Below are 24,330 nucleotides of genomic sequence, written 5' to 3' on the forward strand. Positions count from 1 at the left end.
CATAATATTCCAACAAAGTCCTCCTATTTCCATTGTTGAACGTAAAAATCCTCTCTCACTTCAAACGCCGAAGTAATGCAATTAGAACTGGCTCGCGTGAGAACATTGACCACCGACCCTTTCCAACCTTAAACCTCAACAGTACAGTAAAATAACCCCGATCCCTTTAATATAAGGTTTACTTTTAAAAATATCGCGAATCGGATATTTAGTTAAGGCTTTTTACAGGAATAATGTACGTAAGTTATTAAGCTATACAGAAGCTCGTAATAGCATGGTAAAGTGGGCCGAGACTTGTTTTCTGTAGTAAATGACGAAAACGTGCAACTTGGGCGTAATGTTTTCAGTCCGTTTGTGTGTGATTTCTGCGTTTTTAAACAGCTAATTGTAGCTTTCTTTTTCATTTTTTGTGTAGCTCATTGGCTTCATTTTTCATTATACGTACTTGCAATCATTTACACGTTAGGTCGTGAACACATTAGGCCGTTCGAGCTACAATACATAATAAAAAGACGTGTAGTTAATTTATATTTTTGAATATTTCAATTTGTATTTAAAATATTGAAACTACACCAAAATGAGCCACAATTTTGAGTACACACAAAACTAAACAAAATGTTAGTTAAAACTAAAAGCTGTATTCAACTCTACCAACTCCAAAATTCAGTATAAATACATCCATTTGCCCCGCTCGTTACTAAATAAAATTACCCTGCTTAATAAATTTTCGTCCTGCAAATTTAGGGTATGCTGGCAAAATGTGTATAATTTTAGCAAAGTGAGGTTTACTGACACATTATACAATTTTGAATGTTTAGGTAATTTGGGTCTTTGTGGTTAGGCACAATTACTGCGCTGTAGCCAACAGTACAATTCTTAACTCTCCGTGGCAAAAAATACGCAACTGGCTCTGTCGCACTAATGCGAACAAGATCTGAGATCCACTACGCAGCATCAACGGTCGCACTCTTTGCTACAGTCCCTGACCAAGCACTCAAAGGTATAATTTAATTTCAGTAAAAATTATATCCATACTAATATTATAAATGGGAAAGTGTGTGTGTCTGTTTCTTTGTCCGTCTTTCACGGCAAAACGGAGCGACGAATATAGTTGAAGGGGTGGAGAGTGACATAGGCTACTTTTTGTCTCTTTCTAAGCACCCACATCCCTAAAATAGAGGGTGGAAGTTTGTATGGAGCGTTCCGCTATTTTCGAATTTAACGCGAGCGAAGCCGCGCGCAAAAGCTAGTAATAGACTAATTTCTACAGTTGAAAGAAGAAGACATAATACTTAAATAATATTATTGGCCTAACTGCAGGTTACAAAGAGTCATTCATAGGAAATTATACCTTTGGAAAGGGGGCGTGGTGACCAGAACACCGATGCCAGTAATCATTGAGTAACTTTACCGTTTACATACATACATACATACAATCACGCCTGTATCCCATAAAGGGGTAGGCAGAGCACATGAAACTACCAAAGCTTCAGTGCCACTCTTGGCAAATAAAGGGGCGAAAGGAAACGAAACTGTGACATTGTAGTGATAGGTTGCCAGCCTCTCGCCTACGCCACAATTTAACCCATATCCCATAGTCGCCTTCTACGACACCCACGGGAAGAAAGGGGGTGGTGAAATTCTTAACCCGTCACCACGCAGGTACACCGTAGGTTAGGTTTACCGTTTACATTTTTTTAATAGTTACTTGCTGTGTTCAAATACTATTCCAAATAACAAGTACTTATCAAACTTTTAACTGGTAAAGTTAGTTATGAGTTATGACTGTCTTTTTTGGTTGTTTTCCTTATTAATATTTAATATATGCATTATGCAGCGGCTGTTCATATCGTAGTATAAAACTACTATGTCAACATGGAGACACAGACCAACCTGACGATTGGGGTCGTAATACTCATTCACAATAGTGTGGTCATAGGTAGGGCGAGAGAAATCCACTCACACACACACACACACACACACACACACACACACACACACACACACACACACACACACACACACACACACACACACACACACACACACACACACACACACACACACACACACACACACACACACACACACACACACACACACACACACACACACACACACACACACACACACACACACACACACACACACACACAGGTACACACACACACACACACACACACACACACACACGCGTCTACTAAGTAGGTAAGTATACAAGGTGCTCGCGAGGAACCCGCATAACTTGAACCACGCGTTTCTAAGGCCAAAAGAAATAATAGTTATTTGTTATACAAGGGGGCAAAGTTGTATTTTAACACACGAGAAGTAAAATACATTTGCACCCTAGTGTAACACAAAACTTTTCCCCTCACTATAGCGAGGAAACTACAACGCAAAAAATGCGTTTATCACTGCTTCCAGTAGTTCCACAGGTGGTAAATCATCTTTATTACTAGATTCACTTTCTTTTATCAATTTTAAAGCAGTTAATTTGACTTTATTCAAGGTCAAATTACTTTACCCACTAGTGGGTAAAATGGGTTTTTACCCGCTGGTATTAAAGGACAAAACACGTGTTTCCGAGCTAGTGAGGGGAAAAAAATGTTATATGAATTTTAAAATTTTTCGCGAAAAAATTTTTTTATTTTTTTTTTTTATTTTTTTGGACGTATTTTCACATAAAAAGTAATTTTTATACATAAAGTTGGCAATTAAAATGAGTTCCTTAATTTATTTTTCTAAAAACCAAATTTTTTGGAAGTTTTTCTTGTCACATTTTGACATCTATCAATGACTACTGTGAGACTATGCTCCACAATTGCGCATCAGCGCCGTTAAGAAGACCTTTTCTACTGAGTAACAATACGGAAATGTTTTTTTTTAATTGGCAATAACTCTGAAACTAGACGAAATCTAGAAAAGTGTATACGCAATTTTAGTCTTAAAATGTGACCAAGAATATGCCGTTAAAGTTATATGGGTTCCTCGCGAGCACCTTGTATAAGGGTTTGAGGTACATCTATAGCAGGTTCAGGGAGCGAATACGCTAAACGACAGTATATAATAGTTAGCTCTTTCCTCGCTTTGTTACATTAATATTGGGCTAGCAAAAACATGGGATTCGATTATTCAGATGCTCGATCAATAACATCCTATCTTTGTATAGTCACTCGCAGACCAAAACACGACAAGATAAATTACGATGAGTCTGAAAGTACTTACATAAAGTCCAATGGAATGGAAAGAAGCCCTAGACATTATTTAAGAATTCTTCTGCTTTTTTGCGAGACTATTCAAGGTCAGTCAACGTAATTTTGACGGTCACAATAATTTGAGCTAAAACTGTATGCTCATCTTATCAAAAAAACTTCACTTTTGGGAATTAAATAAAATTGAGTTTTTATTTGCCTTCTAATTACCATTGACAGCCACATACAAATGAAAACATACCATAAAAACATACATACATTCATACATAAAATCACGCCTGTTTCCCAGAGGGGTAGGCAGAGATCACGGACTTCCATTTACTACGATCCTGACAAACCGCTTTCGTTTCACACACTTTCATAACGTTTCTCATACACGCTCGTCGGTTTCGAGTACTTCTGACCTGACCTTTTTGCAATATTTCCCCGATTTCGTCGAGAAAAGTTCGCCTAGGTCTTCCACTTCCAACTGACCCTTCCATATGTATACATGTCCTTTAATACAAATAACAAAATGCTAAGGTATTCGTAACCTACTACTAACGTAAACTGTAAAACCGTTCCAGCCCAGACAACTGAAAGTATTTTTCTAAAGCGCAAAAACAAAGCCGCCTCTGATTGCGTTCTGCCACTGACAGATGAAAGAGTTAGGGTACGCACACTGCTGCACCATACGTGTATGAAATAGGAGAAAACGACTTAAATAGTACATTACGATACAAGTGCGTAAAAAGGAAGTTCGAAACGAGTGGCGATAAATTAAAACACGACCGAAGGGAGTGTTTTAAATCGACACGAGTTACGAATTTCCTTTTCGCACGTGTATCGTACGACGTTTTTCAGTACAGATGAGCCTCCGAAGTTTCGACCTGGCATATAATGAACCACTTCTCGCACTAGTGCGTGAAAAAAACACCATTCTGTACTGAAAAATACTATTATGTAACATTCAAAATATTTCCAGACAATGCCAAGGTAGTGCAAGGTATCTTAACAAGTTGTAGTTATGCAAGTTGAGTAAAGTACCTTTCTAAAAAGCTAAAAAAGTCCTCGGGGGTTTCATATACAGTTATACACTCAGAAAATAAAGAAAGATTCGGTTTTTATTAATAATACCTAAATAAAAAGATTTCAAAATATTTTTTTTTTTCGATCGTAAAACAGTGAACAAACGCTTAAAGATAAAAATATGTTTTTAGAATTAATGTTTTCTCAAATTCATTTGAAATTCTAATTCATGGCGTTGATGGACCTGGTTAAAGCAAAAAATAAACTTATAACAACCCCCCTTTTACAACAAATATTCATAAAAAAGAAACGAAATGCAGTGTAACTAACCCCCGACCCTGTCACGTGTCGCAAGTTCCCTAATTACCCCTTATTGTGAGACGCTAACGAGGAAATTACAAAGTTTGACTCACCACTAGAAATGTTGGAACACTAATAAGTTTAGGATCATCAATTCACATGCCGAGGGGTTACTAAACATTTTAAGGGTTAAGTACGTTGTTTATTCCTTAAGCAACACCCAAAATGGAACTTATTTCGTAGTTATTTACTATTTTTAATTTGTGCACCCAAGTAAAAATATCACCACCTCCTGTTGGCTTCCTTCCGTAGCTGTCGTAAAAGTCGACTTTGGCATTTGGGTTCAATTGTGATCCTCCAGGACCACCAAGTTGAATTCCTAAAATGTTGAATTTGCAAAAAGTTGAATTTGCAGGATGTTGAATGTTAAAATGTTGAATTTGCATTGTGTTGAGTTCTTTTTATGTCCAAATTGCATAAAGTTGAATTAGCAGCTTGTCGAATCCTAAAATGTTGAATTTGCAGAAAGTTGATTTTGCGGTATGGTGAACCCTAAAATGTTGAATTTCCATAAGATTGAATTTGCAGTAGGTACCTACAGGGTGTAGCAAAGGTCCCGAGTGATACTTTAACAGCTGATAGGGTTACTAATGACCCTAAGTGCGACACAAGTGAAAAAATTTCGTAGTTCGAAAAAAATGAGTTACGATTTTTTCCGCTCAAATAGCAATCAGCTAGGGTATTGACCCTGTCGGCTGTTGAAGTAGGGTGCAATGGGGTAATTTCGAACGTCGTCTAATTTTGAAAGTCACATGAAAATCACCATTATTTCCATCATATCAAGATTCCCCTTTCGAAATTACCCAAGCATTTCTGTATGTCGAAATTATCTCAATGCACCCTATTGACTTTTGTTACATGCTATATAGTTTCAGGGCATATTTAAACTTTTTTATTTATTTATTTAAACTTTATTGCACAATACAGAAGTATAAATGGCGAACTTAATGCTTTGAGGCATTCTCTACCAGTCAACCAATGGGCTATACCAGAAAGATTAAGTAGGTCTTTAGTGTTAAACGGTATTTGGTTTATTTGGTAATTTTTATGTGATTTCTTCAAAGAATCGCGGACTCTTTTAATCCTGATAGCCTGATAGGAGAAAGGATCCCAAGCCCCAAGATTTGTTTTCCATTCCGTTTACCATTTTTTCATAGCTATATCGGTAACGGGATGGACAATCCCAAAAATGTCTGGAAATCTTGGGACATTTTTTTTCTCCTATTAGGACCAAAAAAAAGTACCCATGTTAAAAAAAGATTCCAGGAAACTTAAACCTAAAGTGTTGAAATCCCGAAATGTTGAAAGTATACATTTTGAGAATTCAACTTTTTAATATTTCAACGTTATAAGAATTCAACATTTTGCGAAACTGAAAAAAATCAACATTCTGGGAAAGTCAACATTTCGGGATTTCAACATTTTAGGAATTCAACTTGGTGGTCCTGGAGGATTGTGATGTGGGTAAAAGGTAAACTCGTCACAGCAATGCCACAAATTTGTTTTTCATCAACCCGTTACCGCTAAGAGGACTTGAAACTTGAGCAGTTTCATATGCTCTGTCTGTCCCTCATGGAAATACAGACGTGATTTGTATATGTTTTGTTATAGACGGGATTAAATTACATACTGTATTATAAATAGTATCAACCAATGGTTTCAACAGAGACACGTTTAGATATAACACTTTTCCATTTATAACATATTTATAAACACAATCTTTAATCTTTATTAAACACAGTCTTTATTTACCGTGAAATAAACACAATACTGAGAAACCGCGTCAATGTAAATTCTCTTCGAAGAAGCATTCACGGAATACCTGTTAGGTTACTATATAATTTACAACACAGCTTGCTCTAACTAGGACACCCTGCTTATCTACAGAACACTAGACTACACCAAAGACGTACATACTTTCCGTAAAACAAAAAAAAAACGTACCTCGGAGCCATAAATATTTATTTATTTTAGTTCATCTGAACTAAAATAAATAAAATAAATAAAGTATCTACTTTGAATTATTCTCGGTTATATGGCCCCAATATTAATATTTAACAATTATAAGACATATAAAGTAAAGGATATGGGTAAAAATTTACAAAAGTGACGTTCAAATGTTTTCAACATGTTGAAAGAGAGATGGCACTCTATGCGGTATGAATACACATTCCAATTTGACAGTAATTCCCTATACTTATACACGATTCTTTTGACTACACCGTTCTGTATCGGGTAAAAAAAGGTTTCAATACTGAAAGGCCCGTAACTTTTAATAACATGGATTTAAAATGAAACCCTGAGAGCCGACGGGACGTCGCGTACAGAATCTTGCAAGATTGTATCTTTTTTTGTGCGACCTACAGCGTTCCGTTGTATTGTTGGCTTTTTACTTGAAAGCTTTGCGAGATTCGATTCGGAAGTACCCTGGAGATTATTATTTTTAAAACGTTATTGTTGACGTGTTAGTTTTAAAGGATCTCATTTTCACGACGTTTAATATTATTTAGGGACTAAATCGCGTATAAGTATGTTATTCAGGACGCGTTGTTCCTGCGGTTTCGGTGTCCGTGGTCTTTGAGAGTTTAATAATTATTTTGTATTATTATAATGAATTTCGTAAGCGTAATAAAATTTACACCTACTAAAATCGTAATTATAAAACTGATAAAGGAACTATTAATGCCTTGTTTTGTGTTGATGGCTGGGTCATTGGAATACTGGGAGAAATTTGCATTGTGAATTTAAGAAGTTCGACATGTTGCGGGTTTATCCGTTTGAAACAAAAGTATTAGTAAACGGAATAAATCACAATATTAATGATACAAGTCGAATTTGTTCGAACAACAAGGTCAAACTTGTTTAAAGATATTATTTTGATTGAATCAGCCAAATATATGTTTAAAACAATATTATGTTTTATAAAATCGACTTGTTGATTCAAATATATTTTTGATTCAAATGACGAGTAACTTGTAGAATGTACTAGTTACACTTAACCAAAGACATATATAACTCCGTATAGACAGACAAAGTCTAAGAAAAAAAACGTACCTCAGTACCATACAGAAAAAGGTACGGTGGCCTAGATGGCATTACACCTTTGGGGTACGCTTAGCTAGAAGGCGCTAATATTAATATTTGACATATCAAGCTAAGAATATGGGCCAAATTGTCAAAACTGAGGTTCAAAAGTTTTAAGGCTGTGTCAAGAGATGGCAGTCTATGCACTGTGATTACACATTTTACTTCGACAGTAACTCTCTATAATGCTCGATCCGCTTTGCACTTAACAGAATCTAACTTGTTGCTTGAACCAAAAAGCACGTAGGCGCTATTTTAACCAAAAAACTTGTTGAACAAACATGAAAATTGGTTGTGTTTTTCTCCCAGTGAAATAACGGCGAGTAGTAGGTATACATAGGTAGATAGGTGAAGAAGCCGTAGTAAAGACCAGATTCAAACCGGCGTCTTTAGCTACAATTGCAAACGCCATAAAACCTTAAGCCACTTTATCAGAATCAGAAGTGTCATGTTGTAATCAATTCGATAATAACCTAACCTCAAAATATTGAAAAGCCCCCGACACAGTGGACCGATTTCCATTAAACATGGCTAAGAACACTCCCGACTAATTCAGCTTTCAAACAAAAGAACTAAATCTAAATCGGTTCATCCATTCGGGAGCTATAATGCCACGGACAGACACACGCAGAAAAACAGACACGCCAAACTTATAACACCGCGTCGATTGCGTCGGGGGTTAAAAAAAGCAATAATAAATCTTACACATACATACATACAATCACGTCTGTTTCCCAGAGGGGTAGGTAGATATCACGGATTTCCATTTACTACGCTCCTGACAAACCACTTTTGCTTCACACATTTTCATAACGTAAATCAATTTAAAAAAAAATCTTCGTAAATAAATCTTATCTTCAGAAAAAGTTGATTAAAATACGACAAGGCCCGCGAATTCGGAATAAACAATACGTTTTATTAACAGTTGGCTACCTTTTACAACTCTCCGGGTTATTTTCGCTGCATATTTCATTTCGATGCTATATAAATGATATCGAGTTTAACCCCTGGAACGCCGTTGTCAAAAATTTGCTACTGAATTAATAACTTTCAATCTTTTAATTACAGTTTAAATTGCCTGGGACAGATCTGGAACAAGGCGCTTGAGGGGTTAATAGGAACTGTTTTATTTTGTCTGTGTCATCTCTGACAGTTTCACAAAAAATGGTGAATATGCCTCATGATCAGGGAGCGTACTTTTCATGCCGATGACATTAATCTGACGTCACGCTCCGTATAGGCTGATCCCAAATAGTTTTATTGTAAATTATTAATCATTAGTCGTCAATCATTTTAATCGTGTACAAATTACTTCAAATATAGTAGTCCATTTACATGTGGCATAAATAATACCTACTTGAAATGTGAAACGTGAATAAAATTATTTCATTTGTTTTTATACATAAATTTAATAAAATAGTATTGTTAACAACACATTACAATAAATACGTATAAAAGAGAATTCCTCTCTAACGTAAAGCACACCATCCTTCTTGCATTCATTACCATGCAAATAAATTCATAACTTAAAATTATTAATGACTAATGATTAACAATTTACAATAAAACAATTTGTGATCACCCTATATGGAGCGTGACGTCAAATTGATGTCACCGGCACGAAAAGTACGCTCCCTGCTCATGATAGGTATTTTGTTAAAATTGAATAGGTTGAATATGAATAATGTATAATTTGGGTTTGTTAACTAAAACAAAAATTATTCAACCCTTAAGCATGAAATAGTACATTACGATACAAGTGTGAAAAACAGAGTCCGAAACGAGTGGCGATAGATTAAAACACGACCGAAAATCGACACGAGTTACGAATTTCAGTACAGATGGCCCTCCGAAGTTTCGACCTGACAAGAAATGAATCACTTCTCGCACTAGTACGTAAAAAAAGCACCATCTGTACTGAAAAATAACTTACATAACCCATTTCACGTTTAGAAGGTTAATTTTGAATAGATGTTGTTCTAAAAATTTAGAACCGACGCAACATATTAAACAACATTCTGCCGAAAATTAAATCCGATTACGCGCTACAAACTCAAGTCTTAATTCGTCTTAAAGTCTAATCTACCGTTAGAATCATTTACCAACTAATTCTCAAGTCCCATCAATTCGAAATATCTAAGAAACGCGCAGCAAGATTCAAGGGTTATGAGAAAAGTTTTTATATAATTTTTAAAACGTAAAAGCGCTGAGCAGCAGAGCAGTGTTCTACGTAGAAGTTTTAAATATTCAAGTTAACATAAACATTTTTAAGTTTCATAGTGCTGGACGCACTCCCACGGAATTATACTTGCACATCACCTGAAGCCGGCTTTGTTCGGGACAGTGGAAATTTCCTGCATAAAATCCTGCTTTAAGCAACAGTTACGGTAAGTTGCAGCCCGGTGAAATTACTGTAAGTTTAGGCAAATTTGTGGACGGACCATTTGCAGCGAAAACACTGCATCAGCATTTAACTTGATGCTTGTGCTGGGCAATATACGTGACATGGTTTGTGAGGTAATTGCATACCTATCTAAATTACATAAATGACGTATATTATCTGCAGTTAGATCTCAGGAAGATATACAGATTGATATATTGCTTTATTAGGTGTATCTGCCAGATATACCTATGTGACGGACACATCTATATACTATCGTTAGTTTACTATCTTTTACCTACAACACAAATAGCTACTGAGCTAGTTCTGGAAATAGGCTTAAATACATAAATGTGAGTTTGCCCAGTAATATGAAATTGTTATTTGAAATTTTAAATGGGCTTACTCATGGCCACAGACTAGACGAGGTGAAGAAACGTCTTCTTCTTAAGTAATGAATAATAAAATAACAGTTGGTATAAATGATCGTATGAAGAGTTGGTCTAAAATTCTAAATCAGGTACTCTTAATATTCATTATGCATGCATGAACCTTACCTATTTCTATAGTTAACCCAACGTGGACTCCGCTAGCATCAATATTCTATTTTAAGAGCCCCTTCACGATAACGTGCTAGAGATTTTACTCCTATAATATAGAGGTCTCAAAACTTAAAGACGTGGTGGAGGAGATCTGACATAGAAAGCTGGGCACATTGCCAGGATAGACCATAGTCCCTGGGAGAGACGAACTCTGGAGTGGAAGTCCGCTAACACCCGCGGTCGAGGCAAGCCGCCCCGGGGATTGAGAGATGACATGTGCCAACAGGCTGGCGAGAACTGGATGTAGATGGCAATGGACCGAAAGGTGTGGAGGAATGGAGAGAAAGCCTATGTCCGAGGACGGGCGCTTAAAAGTCTGCTATAGATTGATAGACAATAAAGTTATAGGGAATAAGAAATTATTCTTTTGCATTAGCTACGAGTACTCCGCTTAGTTAGCCGTGCGAACTTTTCACATTTATTCTGAAAAGTTGGCCTATTGAACTGGGGCATCCGAGGGCTTCTTATAAACGGTCTTAATTGTTTGTTCGCAATTGAAGTCGAACAAGGTGTAATAGATTATGTAAGTTGAATGGAGTTATTAAGAAGACGTATAGGCGCTAACGTAAAAAATAAGATTTTTAATTTTATTTGAGAAAACATTTTTAAAAGAAATTGATTAGCTGCGACACTTTTTTTTCAAATTATATAGGTGTAAACGAAACATTATGCTCATCTGGGTCGATCAATTATTCCTTGTTGGTATCTTGTATCAGCAGGAAACAGAAGTATCATACATTGTTAGAGAAACTGTTGAAAATACATGCTTTTCTATATATCATATGGAAATACCTTATAGAATTGATTGAAGAGGCATCCATGGCAAAGAGTAACAAGAAAAAGTTGATTACTCCACCTGATGGTAAGCGATTACGGTCACCGATTAGCACACCTTGCATCAATGAATTTTCGCGCGCGACTCATTGATTTAGCACTAATTCTAGTAGTACGGCCTCGCGTGCCAGAGCGCAAGTGCTGCTAAATCGCCAGAAGTGAAAAATGCAACTTTTAAATTTTCGCCTATCAACATTGCAATGTTTCTTGATAAGTACCCGTTTACCAGTCACGCATGTAACCATCTAATGAAACGCTTTAGATTTACATCCAACCCCTGAATTACATTAAGTTGAATCAACACGTCGACAACAAACCGAAACGGATGTTTAACGGTTCACTATCTCCATCAGTCAAGTTAGTAATTGGTTGAAACACGTGATTACTGGCAGAAGGCCAAAGGGCGGCATGCCAGCGTCCTTAACTACCTGTTGAGAGTTCGCGTGGATTGCTGTTATTGTTTTATAAGAATGCTAAGGGAAAGCAAAGTCAGATAAGGAAGTAACTTTTGCAATATAAACTGGACAAATCAATATATTAACACGTTTGGTACAGCAATCAGCTAACATCTCATCTATCGCACCTTTAGAGTGAAACCGACCCAATTCGATAGGGATTTGTTACAGCGTTAGGTCGGTTTTGCTCCAAAGGTGCGCTTATCTTTGTCTATTGAGACAAAAGTTGTGGGTTCAAGCCTCGATTGTGATAGCAATAAACACACTAAACATTTGTTCAGGATCCTCCTCATCTTGGTTAAGGCAACTACATAACACTCCTCAAGATACCCTGAGGCAGACTGAGAGCGAATCTGAACATATATACCTACTAGTACCTCTTTGTCCCAACCTTACTCTTCTCATCTCGCCGTTTTTGGATTGGGTTGGAGCGCCTCTGAGAATTTCTCACCGAGTGTACAGCGTAGCAAAAAGGAGCAAAATGTAAAGAGTTTGAACATAAGACAGAGAGTCACTGACCTGGACATGATAAGGCGCCACCTTCTCTTCACCCTTGATCTCGACGTTGATGTGCAGCCGAATGGCGCCGGACACCGCCGATTTGTCCGTCCGCTTCTCCAGGTTGTACCACACGTCCATCTCACCGGACAAGGTTCGAACCTGGGTGTAAACATTTAATTTTAACCTCATTTTGTTTTAACCAATAAAGCGGTTTTCGAACTTCTCTTATATTAATATAATACATATATATATATTGGGGACACCTTACACAGATCAACCTAGCCCCAAACTAAGCAAAGCTTGTACTATGGGTACTAGGCGACGATATAAATACTTATATAGATAAATACATACTTACATATATACATAGAAAACATCCATGACTCAGGAACAAATATCTGTGCTCATCACAAAAATGACTGCCCTTACCGGGATTCGAACCCAGGGCCGCGGCTTAGCAGGCAGGGTCACTACCGACTGAGCCAGACCGGTCGTCAAAATATCGACATCACTTACCATACCGATATTACCGATTATCACTTCTTAAATTGATAGAGACTATTGCGATAACACGTCATACGATTTTAATGAACAATATTATTTAAGCTTAATTCAGTAATTGATTCAATCCTGTAAAGACATGTAATAAATTGACAAGCTTGGTAGACGCTTACTTCAATAATCGTCTGTCCCAGGAAATCGTCAGACTCCCTCGTCAGCTTTTGTCGAAGCTTAGATTTCAGGTCGTTGTCCTCATCCCACACGCGTACTTTGATACGGTCCGATGAATTATGACACTCGCTGCAAAGTTAACAACCAACATTAAAACCTCACTCCTGCCACTTTGTATCTTGTTTATGGCTTCATCGCAACATCAGCAAAACAGCGGACAAAGTCTACACAAATTTCAAGCACAACCCAAAATTGGATTTACCAGCTGTAATTTGCGATAACTTGCCCTCTAGTTTTCAATAAGCCTGTACAAAGCGGGTAGCGAAGTGGAGAATTGAATATAACTTACAAGTAAAATTTTTCGTTCCAGACGGGGTTAAGTTCTTGGGGCATGGTTCTCGTCCGCTTCTTGACTTTGCTGACTTGGACAGTAACGTAGGGGTCCGAAGTCCCACTCTTGTCTTTGGCGATTAACCCTTGAGCACAGATAACTGCCCACGAAGGGCTAATTTAGTAAAAAATAGCTAAAACATAGTTCCATTCAAACAATATTCTAGCTTTAGCGATCTCAATTGCAAGGTACATAAATTCTCGCTCTTTTTAGAATTCAATACATAAAGATATCTCTCCGTCCAAGTCGATTTATTGTTAAATATATCCTGCCGGCAAGTGAAAGGATCAAAAAGGGATATATATCAAAAAGGCTCATTAGTACCATATATGGGACCTTTCAATGGACCTTTGAAAGCCGACCTATGTCAAGCTCGAACGACTTCTGATAAACCTCTTGCCACTAAGTCTTTCAAAGATCAAACTCACTGCTTGTGTAGCTCTTTACAATAGAAAGTTGTAAAATAATATTAAAAGTTGATATAATAATATTTGTCGTGCCGTTTAATTTGTCAGGTGACATGTCACATTAGCATTTTAAATGTAATTGTGCTGCAAACATTCTTACCTTCATACTAAAAACGGTGTAAGTGAAGATCGTGTCGAAACACTACAATCGGGATTCGTGTCTATCGAGGTTGGGGGTCAAGAAGAAGACACTAGCTTCAAAAAACTACAAAACTTTCTGTCTATGCCCAAATTCCAACTCTAAAACAAGTAGATCATAGCGACTACATTATCGCAACTTCTAATGCAAACTTCGACCAGGAAAGTTTCAAAGAAGAGGTCTAAAAGATATGCGCGGCAGTCAATGCTAATGATTCTGGAATTTTCACGAATCGAAAATAATGGATGAGTATATGTAGAAGTAAAGGCGTCAGCATCTTTACTTTCAATTCGATAAAAGAGTATTTTCATTCGTCATGCTCTTATTTCATTCAGTAGTTGAAACTTCATTCGATTTAATTACTAGGGTGTAGCTATTTGGGAGACAGGTGTAGGGGTCATGACTACCTATCAGAGAAGTTATAGTTACATTCGGGTCTCTTCATTTGCAAGTTAGTAAGCAGGCTCCTGAAACCATTAGTAATAGTAACAATTAAGTGTTATTGTCGTGAAACTCATGCAATCGTGTAATTCCAGCAGACGTGTCGGTATTTTGCGATCATTGTTATTAAAGTCATGTGGTCTTTAAATATAATAATTCCGTGTGCATGATTGATTCAAGTTTCGTGTTGTTAAAAAGTGGTGTGTTTGATTCGTGGAATTTCCTGTTTTAATGAAACCTAACTACGATTTGTTGATGAAAGTGATCAGAGGCGGTGCAAGTCGACCGTGATTGGTTCGGGTTAGTATGGATTCAAGTAGGGTATGCAAAATTTCCTTGACAACTGCAATTATACCTAATAAGGGAAATCCATAATTATATTGTTGATAGAATATGTAATCTTGAATGAAAAGAAGAATAATCAGTACTTTCTGATTTAAACTTTCACGATTATTACACATAATTAATTTTAAAATCGGGACTTAATCGCGTATGACTTCATATTAAACTGACCTCCAACGTTTCAGGGACGGCGTTGTCCCCGTGGGTGAGTCTTCTCCGAGACCACGGGGACAACGCCGTCCCTGAAACGTTGGAGGTCGGTTTAATATGTAGTCATATGCGATTAAGTCCCGATTTTAAAATAATTAATCAGTAGATTGCAAGAAATATGTTATTGCAATTATCAAAGAAAGCACTCAGAAGTCAGGCGAAGAAAATCTGTCTAATAGAGCCAAAGTTGCGAACGTGCGGTCCGGAGCCGCAAAAGACCACCGCAAACCTGTAATGGCGATCTTGCACGACCATTTTGACGTTCCCTCTATAGTGACCTGCTCGGCCTGTTCGAGGCTGTCTATGTGAGTGTCTGGATCGACGTTAAAAGTCCGCCTGGCCGCCACATGAAACGAAAGACGAAAGGTTTAAGTGTGGTGTGTGTGTTGGGTTGAGCGGGATCTTCGCTGGTTCGTCGCGGTCTCCTGGCTGTGGGGGAAGAGACAGAGACACAGTTACAGCGAACCTGTGATAGCTATCTTGGCGCTCCATTTTGACGTGCCATCGAGGACAGATTGCTTGACGGTGCTCATGTGCGCGGCGTGAGGCTCTGGCTCCATGCTGAACACCTGTCTGTTACATACACACTGGTGTCAGCCATCATTACACTTGCATAAGCTGTTTATTGTTGTTCGCAGTTACTTATTTTAGTGGAAAATATCATTAATTAATTTTAAAACTGTAGTAGAGTAAACAAAGTTTAGTAGTAGAGTAAAATATTTTGTATTTACCAAATCCGAAATAAGTGCTGTTATCAAACTTGATTTTATAAACACGTGACTATGAGAACAAATATACATTTAAAAATATTCAAGGTATTTTATAAATGTAAGTTCACTTCCATGGAAAATATTTTTTGGATTTTAATGGTTCTTTAGACTAGTAAAAAGTTAAATTAAAACGAAAGCAAAGGAAGTTTAGTAGTTAACTAGAAATTTAGACTATGTTTTAATTTATTTAAAAAGTACCTTTTTCTACTCGTGGAGATAATTACCAATCCTCTGTCACAACATTTATCGTGAAATATGAAATTCTTATTAGTCAACCAACAGTTTGAAACTTGCAATACCTGATTAGCTCGAAGATCTCCGGCTTATCTCTCTCGCGTTGCTTCATCCGTTCCTTCATTGCGGTTATGATGGAGTTAGCCTTGTCCTCTGCCCCGTGCTTCGAAGATTTCTCGGCAGCCCCTGCGAAACACACTGCTCAGGCGGTGCCGGGGGTTCTTTCGTAGAAGCAAATGCGCCGGGACGGCCGCCCGCCCCGCGCCCCAGCCCGCCGCGGCCTCTGCGGGGACACAACTCGACCAGATACCAACTAAACACCGAAAATATACGAACACTGATTGAACGATGCCAGATCTGATCGCGTCGCTAACCCCCAGTGGCGCCAACCGAAGCGGACCGGAGCACGACGCCTTTACAAAACGAATATCAACTGACATAATATCCAAGACGTAATTACTGCAATCAACATTACAGCAATCGCGTCGACGACTATTATAACTGAAATCACACGTCTGAGGATAGTGTCAGGTTGGTATTAGAAATCAAACACCCTTTAATACTATAGTCTGTATAAGAATTGTATGTTTCAGTTTAAAATTATTCATCTCATGTTACATTGTATTAGACTTCTTACGTTTCAAGACATCGTCATCGTTTCCGTAAGCACTAAGCACACGTCTTAAAAGGATTATTAAATAGAAACATAAAGATAGTGAAAATAACACATAAACGCGGAAGACTATGAAGAAATAAAATGTACTTAAATAAATAAACTATGGGACCACATATAATATCGAAGTGGGCAGACATTGGAGGCGTGCACACATTGCTAGACAGGCACATCTTCGCAAGTTTAGTGTCAGATTTTTTAAAATTAGCCGGTAGCTTGTTTCTCAAGGCTCTGTACCGTTACTTAGGGTCGTGTGTGAGAAAGTGTAGATGTGTAGTAGGGCACAGAAAGTAGTAAACTTAACTAATTTTATTCGACAAGGGCTTTAACAAGTTTCGGCGCTGGGCGGGGCAACCCGAAGGATCGGATAGCGGAAGGGGGCCCTATCTACTTTATCTACGGTCTACACTTTGAAAACATGATTAGATTGATTTCAATAGCATGAAGTCAAACATAAAATAGTCTGGGACTTTAATAAGAAGAGATATTAACATGCAGTTATTACAGTAAAAATACAGTTAGAGCAGGCTCCAAGGGGATGTTCGTTTGCAAAAATAGCGCACCTCATTCTGACTTCAGATATATATTTTCTAGATCCCGGACATCATATAAACACATGTTGCCAACCAGTTTTGTGGTCCCCTTCCCCGCACTCCGGCAATCAAAAATCGCATACAAAGAAAAAAAAATTTTTCATTAAACCATGCCGTGTGGAGTATCAAATGAAAGGGCTTACTGAGTAGTTCACGAATATATAGCATACTATAACATTTATTACACTTCCTCTAAGAATTTTTTTGAAAGTTTACTAATATGCTCGATTTTCGAGTTAACTTTAAACCACTATTGCTTGAGAAGTTATGAATATATTTAAATCGTTATTATTTTAAATAACTAACAATAGTCCATTGTTTGCGAACCAATAGTTCGTACAGTAAAAAAGTTGCATGGAGGAGCGGGGGAGCAATCAAAAATGGCGAGTTTCGATGTTTCAATATGGTTCTTAAAATTCGGTTTCTGAGTGGAATTTCATTGCGGGACAATATAATTGACAGATTAAAGTGGGAGGAAGAAAGCAAGAGTAGAAAAAATAATCTAAAACAACAGTTATACACAACGTTTGGCCACGAGAAAAATATCGAAACTCGCCATCTTTGATTGCTCCCCTCGCTCCCCCATGCAACTTTTTGACTATATTAACTATTATTTTGTATACAATGGACTATTGTTAGTTATTTAAAATAATAATGATTAAAATAGATTCATAACTTCTCAAGCAATAGTGGTTTAAAGTTAAGTCGAAAATCGAGCATTTCAGTAAATTTTCAAAAAAATTCTTAGAGGAAGTGTAATAAATGTTATAGTATGCTATATATTCGTGAACTACTCAGTAAGCCCTTTCATTTGATATCCCACACGGCATGGTTTGATGAAATTTTTTTTTCTTTGTATGCGATTTTTGATTGCCGGGGTGCGGGGAAGGGGACCACAAAACTGGTTGGCAACATGTGTTTATATGATGTCCGGGATCTAGAAAATATATATCTGAAGTCAGAATGAGGTGCGCTATTTTTGCAAACGAACATCCCCTTGGAGCCTGCTCTAAGTACGGTATGAGACACAGGTACCTACATCAATAAAAGGAAAATGTTCTACGTTTCATTCCAACTGAGATTATAATACTACGGAAATTTAAAATTTTCGTTTGAATAAAATAATGCTTTTGTAATAAAAATACAGATAAATATTATTGTTTATGTAAAATATAAATACATTATACGAAGAATATTGTTTTCAAAATGTAGACTTCCATTAAAACGGCGTGCAGTCCATAAGTGTAAAATGGATTCTAGTTATGTGTTGAAATCTGGAACACAGGACTGCTCGCCTAATCGTGCACTACCGCCGAATCCAATAATGTAACCATTCAGAAAATTATCATGTGTTACTTATTTTCGTAGCCATGCACATTGAAAAAGCATATACACAGTTATATAAAAAGGTATTCGAAAGGGGAACAGTCACCATGCTTTTATTATTATATGAGGTCAAAAATATAAAATAAATATAAAAACGATCGGCCATAAAAGACACGACATCGATAAAAATTTATGAGGATGATTTTTTATCGTGATAGTTTGACGTGATAATATCCTAATATTTTGAATAACGATGATTGTCGATTAGACATTGATGTTTTCTTGATGTCTAGCGTTGAAACATGCAAAAACCGTACGTAACATGCATAATTTGAGCTATATTAAAATTTGGACTACCACGACATTTTGTTTACCAGTTTACCTTAAATTTAGATGCCACCTAGAGAGCGTACACTTACAAATATACAGATAAATAATCGCCACTATTCGTAGCATGGACTTGCAAAACACGTTTCGCTTTCTATACCTACGTTTATACTGTTTATCCAATGTCTAGATTTGTAGGTGCTTCTAATTAGCTGTTTATGTATAGCATTTGGTGCAAACTCTAAATTGTGCAAGGAGTTTTGGATCGTAAACGGGTCACTCGCGGGAACAAATGCCTACAATTAATTTCAATTAAGGAACGTATCCATAACTAAGGAAGTCACCAAAATGTATCGACAAGTTTCTCGTTCATGTTATATTATTTATGTAGGTAATCTATACTAATATTATAAAAGGGAAAGTTTGTGTATCTGTTTGTTTGTCCGTCTTTCACGGCAAAACGGAGCGACGAATTGACGTGATTTTTTAAGTGAGGAAAGTTGAAGGGTTAGAGAGTGACATAGGTTACTTTTTGTCTCTTTCTAATCCCCCACTTCCCTAAAATGGGGATGGAAGTTTGTGTAGAGCTTTCCGCAATTTACGAAATTAACGCGACAAAGCCGCGGGCAAAAGCTAGTTATTAATATAAAAACGCAACGAGGTCAAACTACTCAGCTCCAATACTACGAGATACGATACAAGTAACGCAGTCTTCAAAGTGAGGGCACAAAGGGCAACTCTTGAAAAGTCTGGTGCTCCATTAAATAAGTGCTCCTTGAAACTCCTGCAGCGAGGGGACAGCTACCACGAAAATCCGTATATTATAACTAAGAAACCTTATTCTAAGACTTTTCTACCATTAAAGTCGCGACACCATATTGATTAGTTGTAGCTACTTGATTTGGGTGCGTATCGATCGATATAACTTTTTTTGATATATTTTTAATCGTTATAACGATTATTTGATATAATTATTGAATCATATAACAACAAATAATATACTAACAAATTGTATAATTCTTATTTAATATAATGATCATTTTTTCGAATAACATTTATTATAAAATACTTTGAGTAGTGACTTGATTTAATACTCTTTGCATACAACGACTATTTGTATCAAAGGGTAGGTAAAAAAAAAACGGCAATGCACTGAGGCATAAATCCATACTTCCATACTAATATTATAAATGGGAAAGTGTGTGTCTGTTTTTTTGTCCGTCTTTCACGGCAAAACAAAGCAAATAATTGACGTGATTTTTAGGTGGAGATAGTTGAAAAGATAGAGAGTGACATAGGCTACTTTTTGTCTCTATCCCTTCAACTATCTCCACTTAAAAAATCACGTCAATTCGTCGCTCCGTTTTGCCGTGAAAGACGGACAAACAAACAGATACACACACTTTCCCTTTTATAATATTAGTATGGATTACCTACTTTAATAATATAACAAACATTCACCCTCCATTTTAGGGAAATGGGGGTTAGAATGAGACAAAAACTAGCCTATATCACTCTTCATCCCTTTCAACTATCTACACTTAAAAAATCACCTCAATTCGTCGCTCCGTTTTGCCGTGACAGACGGACAAACAGACAGACATACACACTTTGCCATTTATAATATTATTATATTATATTAACTATTGCTCCTGTCAAAACGGAAATTTTGATTATGATAGTTCATTCCGCAAAACACTCAAGAATATGGATCTATATTAGTGTCTTAGTATATCTAAAATATATAGGAATAAATATTATATAAATAAAAAATGCAACAAAATAAACGGTGGTATCACACTAGGATTGTATTTATCCTCCAATCAATAACTTTTTGTAAATGTAGGTATTTATAGCCTTTGACGTCAAAGTATCGATAACTTTATTTAGACTTCGTTCCATAATGACATCGTCGCCATCAAACACTTTATAGTTTATACTATCTAAGTTTTTTTTTTGTGTGTAGACACGGAACAATATTGGCAGACGATAAACTTGTATCGATACACCCCGGTGCCTCAGCGGCGACATCTTGTGACGACGAGTGACCCGTCAAGTGCCGCTTGTCTCCACTCCAGTTTAATAAGGAGCGAACTGTGCTTTGCAGTCTCCAAACATGACATCACATATTTTAACGAACTGACGACTTCCACGTCCATTCCCTTGACATTTCAATTATGAAAAATAATTAATTACTTTTTCAACATTAGTCTACTTTCCAATTAGAAGCGTAATTATGTATACATTTTGTTTTCAAATGAAAGTGGTTATTAATTATTTTTCATTGGTTCCGGTTTGGCGAGATTTTGTACTATGTATCAGTAACATTTTTACCAGCACGTAAGCTTTTTTTTAGATATTTTCAAAGAATGAGGAAGTCGATCAATAGGCCATGTGCCATATTTCCGTCTCGTTAAATATTGTTTTTTAATTATTATGAATAGGCGAATTTAAAATAATTAAAAAAAATACAAAGATAAGTGGAAACGGCAGACAAGGAGAACCGACCGCAGGTAGCGGGGCTAAGGACAAGAAAAATAAGATAATGTCTCAAAGTATCGCCAAACGTAAAAGCTCCGTCTATCGTGAAGCACAACTTACTCTGCAAGCAGTCGGCATTGAGTAAGTCCTTGCATTTCTCGTGACACTTGACACCGCACTCGGTACAACGGACGCCCTGCCTCGCAATACCCCACAGGAGGCCTTCGCATTCGTAACAGTAAGTGGGGGATGTGGCGGTCCAAAGCAGAAAGTTGTGGGGGGTCGTTGAAGAGATCGGGTATATGAGCGCTTGCAGTGTTTTCTTGTATACGTGCATTTTCTGAAATTTGGAGTTATGTCAGTATGCTCGTATTTTCACACCTATGAAAATTTGCACAGATTAAAACTACACGAGTTATTGCTTTCATAAAAAACTTACCAGTTCTTCATCGTTCAACGTAGCCCGATGCACAGCTGATGTCAAACCTGCATTCCTTTTTGTGGCAGCCATAGTCTAAAAAATATGATTATTTTAAAATCACGATTAAAATATTTTGAAAGCCGCAATCAAATACATTATGTAAGCTTTTTCTCAAGTGTCTATTTAAATGAAATGAAGATATGTACCTGCCTACGCAAAAGTATTTTAATACTTTTTTTTATTCTAATTAAATTGGCGTTTTCAAGTTAATCTACATTAACATGCTTTATTAAAGCTGTTTCTTAAGCCTTTTAATGTAAATAATAAATCATGAGTTTATACTACAAAAAATGACTGGTTAATGTTACTTTGTTATGTAAGCCTTATTAAATAGGTATTTTGTAAAATACAAATAGAAAGGAAATTATAATAAGTAAATGCTGCATTTCATTTTTGTGCATGTTTTAAAACTTATTTTGGTGTGTGTGAATAACAGAAAATATGCGCATTAAATCAAATGATTTTTCGACAAAAACATTATTGAGTTGATCAAAGCCTCGCAATAAAACATTCAAGCACGGAAGCACGTGCATTCCATTCTGAAATAAAATATTATAAATAAATTTAATTAATAGATATAGCACTATGTCATAGAATTGACATCGTGTGTCAACATACTTTACCTTCCCGCGTTCGCGTTCGAGTAACTAAAGTAATTCAAAAGTTGGTTAAAATAGAAAAAAATATTGAGTCCATTTAATATGCAAAACAGCCAGGATCATGCAGAATTTCAATAATCCGTTCAGATGCAAGCAAACTAGATAGAGATCGTCACATTAGTAAAAAGGTAAAAAGTGTTATTACATAGGATTACAAACGGGCACGATTTTATCTTTTTACTGACGATAAAAGTGTTGCATGCATAGAAATAGAAAGTGTTATTGGGAGAGAAATACCTTGAGAACCTGCGGGTCCGTGGTAAGGGGTAAAATGCAATTACATCATTAATTTTAATTAGGAACAGAATCATTCTCTGGTAACTGGTTTCGCTACGGCTAACTTCTCCGGTGACCCCTATTTATGTGACGTTAGTTAGGTAATTTGGACTTGGTAGGCCATCTAAGAATAGGTAAAGGTATTAGTGAAAGTTACAAGGGAGACACATAGTTACAGGTAACACAGAGACACCAATAAAGAGAAAAAGGAATCCAAATAGGCCCTCTGATAGTTTCTGTTTAAATATCCATTTAATTTGGACAATAAATGGAAGAGATTTCACTTCCGATGTATTTTAGTCTTTGAGTCGAAATTATACACTTGAATGTGTTAAGCTGTTTTGCCACAATTTCTCCATAATGGTTTGCAAATTTATATGTATCATAATGGGGGCGTTTAAGGTTTACACACCCTTTCCGTGCCACCGTATAGCTCCATAAATTGTCCAAAACACACAATAATGGAAATATTCCGTTTAGAAGAAAACATTTATTACGCGCCTAATATTACTAAGCCTGAGGAAGCAAACGTCGATGCGAGCGGGGCGCTTATTCCAAATTCAGCAACATCCAAGTACGAAATCCGAACGCAAATTCAGCCGCTCAAAGAATCACCACTTTCACACATTAACGATCGAAGGGAGAGCACTTCAAACGGGCGTTCCTCAATTTCGGTTTCGTCTTTGCGAGCTGCGAATTTTGGGAATAGACACCCTGTAAACATTTACGACCAGTTTCAAATATCTACCTTCCCAGATAAGAACCTATTGATGTTCTTCATGATCCTTCTCTAACCCTATTAGATTTTATAATCGATGTATTCTTATATTTTCACATCAAATTTGTCCAGTTCACAATTCAACATCAATCATGATAGGTTACACGAAAAAAAAGTACCTACATTACTATTATAATCATTGTTTAGATAATACATAATAAGTGACTGAAGAAATTTGAAGTATATTTAGAATTGACTCCTAAGATAGTTTATTGAAACCGGCCAGAGAGAGATACAGCGTTCTATTGATTATTAAGAAATAATATTTTCTTCTCGTTACAGATAGATTCATACTTACAAGTTCAGAGACGAGTGGGATGTATTTACGAGGTGGTTGAAAGTCAGGCATACTGTCAATGTTACTGTAGAAGGGGTTATCTCCAGGGTGGCTAATGACAAAAACAAGCATTTATATTATATACACATAGTATGAAATATTCAGCTTATGTATCAAATATAATTTCAGTCTTGTCTCTGATGTTAAAACATTACGTCTCTGATGACATATTCATCACAAATATAAGACTGTTATTCATAGGAAATAAAAACTAAATGAAGCTGTTATAAAAACCTTCTGGATATAAATACCAAACTGAGCAGTTTTCCTTGAAATGAAAAATAATACGCTGGGAAC

At 36.6% G+C, this 24,330-nt stretch overlaps 1 protein-coding gene across 3 annotated transcripts in view; it reads right to left on the reverse strand.

The window, feature by feature from the left end:
* Positions 1-24,330, reverse strand: part of LOC125233850 (protein unc-13 homolog B) — a 463,752-nt gene that overhangs the window by 27,688 nt on the left and 411,734 nt on the right. Inside the window, exons 19-28 of one of the 3 annotated variants that reach the window (XM_048139988.1) lie at positions 23,995-24,085; positions 22,880-22,888; positions 22,607-22,630; positions 21,942-22,016; positions 21,623-21,842; positions 16,168-16,300; positions 15,565-15,671; positions 13,458-13,599; positions 13,111-13,237; positions 12,455-12,595 (exon numbers count right to left, since the gene is read on the reverse strand). In XM_048139988.1, the coding sequence (XP_047995945.1) occupies positions 12,455-12,595; positions 13,111-13,237; positions 13,458-13,599; positions 15,565-15,671; positions 16,168-16,300; positions 21,623-21,842; positions 21,942-22,016; positions 22,607-22,630; positions 22,880-22,888; positions 23,995-24,085 (1,069 nt within the window). The remainder of the gene's footprint in view (positions 1-12,454; positions 12,596-13,110; positions 13,238-13,457; positions 13,600-15,564; positions 15,672-16,167; positions 16,301-21,622; positions 21,843-21,941; positions 22,017-22,606; positions 22,631-22,879; positions 22,889-23,994; positions 24,086-24,330) is intronic. The other 2 variants (XM_048139987.1, XM_048139986.1) reach the window with 2 other exon arrangements.

The sequence above is a fragment of the Leguminivora glycinivorella genome, chromosome 15 (assembly GCF_023078275.1).
Source record: "Leguminivora glycinivorella isolate SPB_JAAS2020 chromosome 15, LegGlyc_1.1, whole genome shotgun sequence".
Classification (NCBI taxonomy): Eukaryota; Metazoa; Arthropoda; class Insecta; order Lepidoptera; family Tortricidae; genus Leguminivora; species Leguminivora glycinivorella.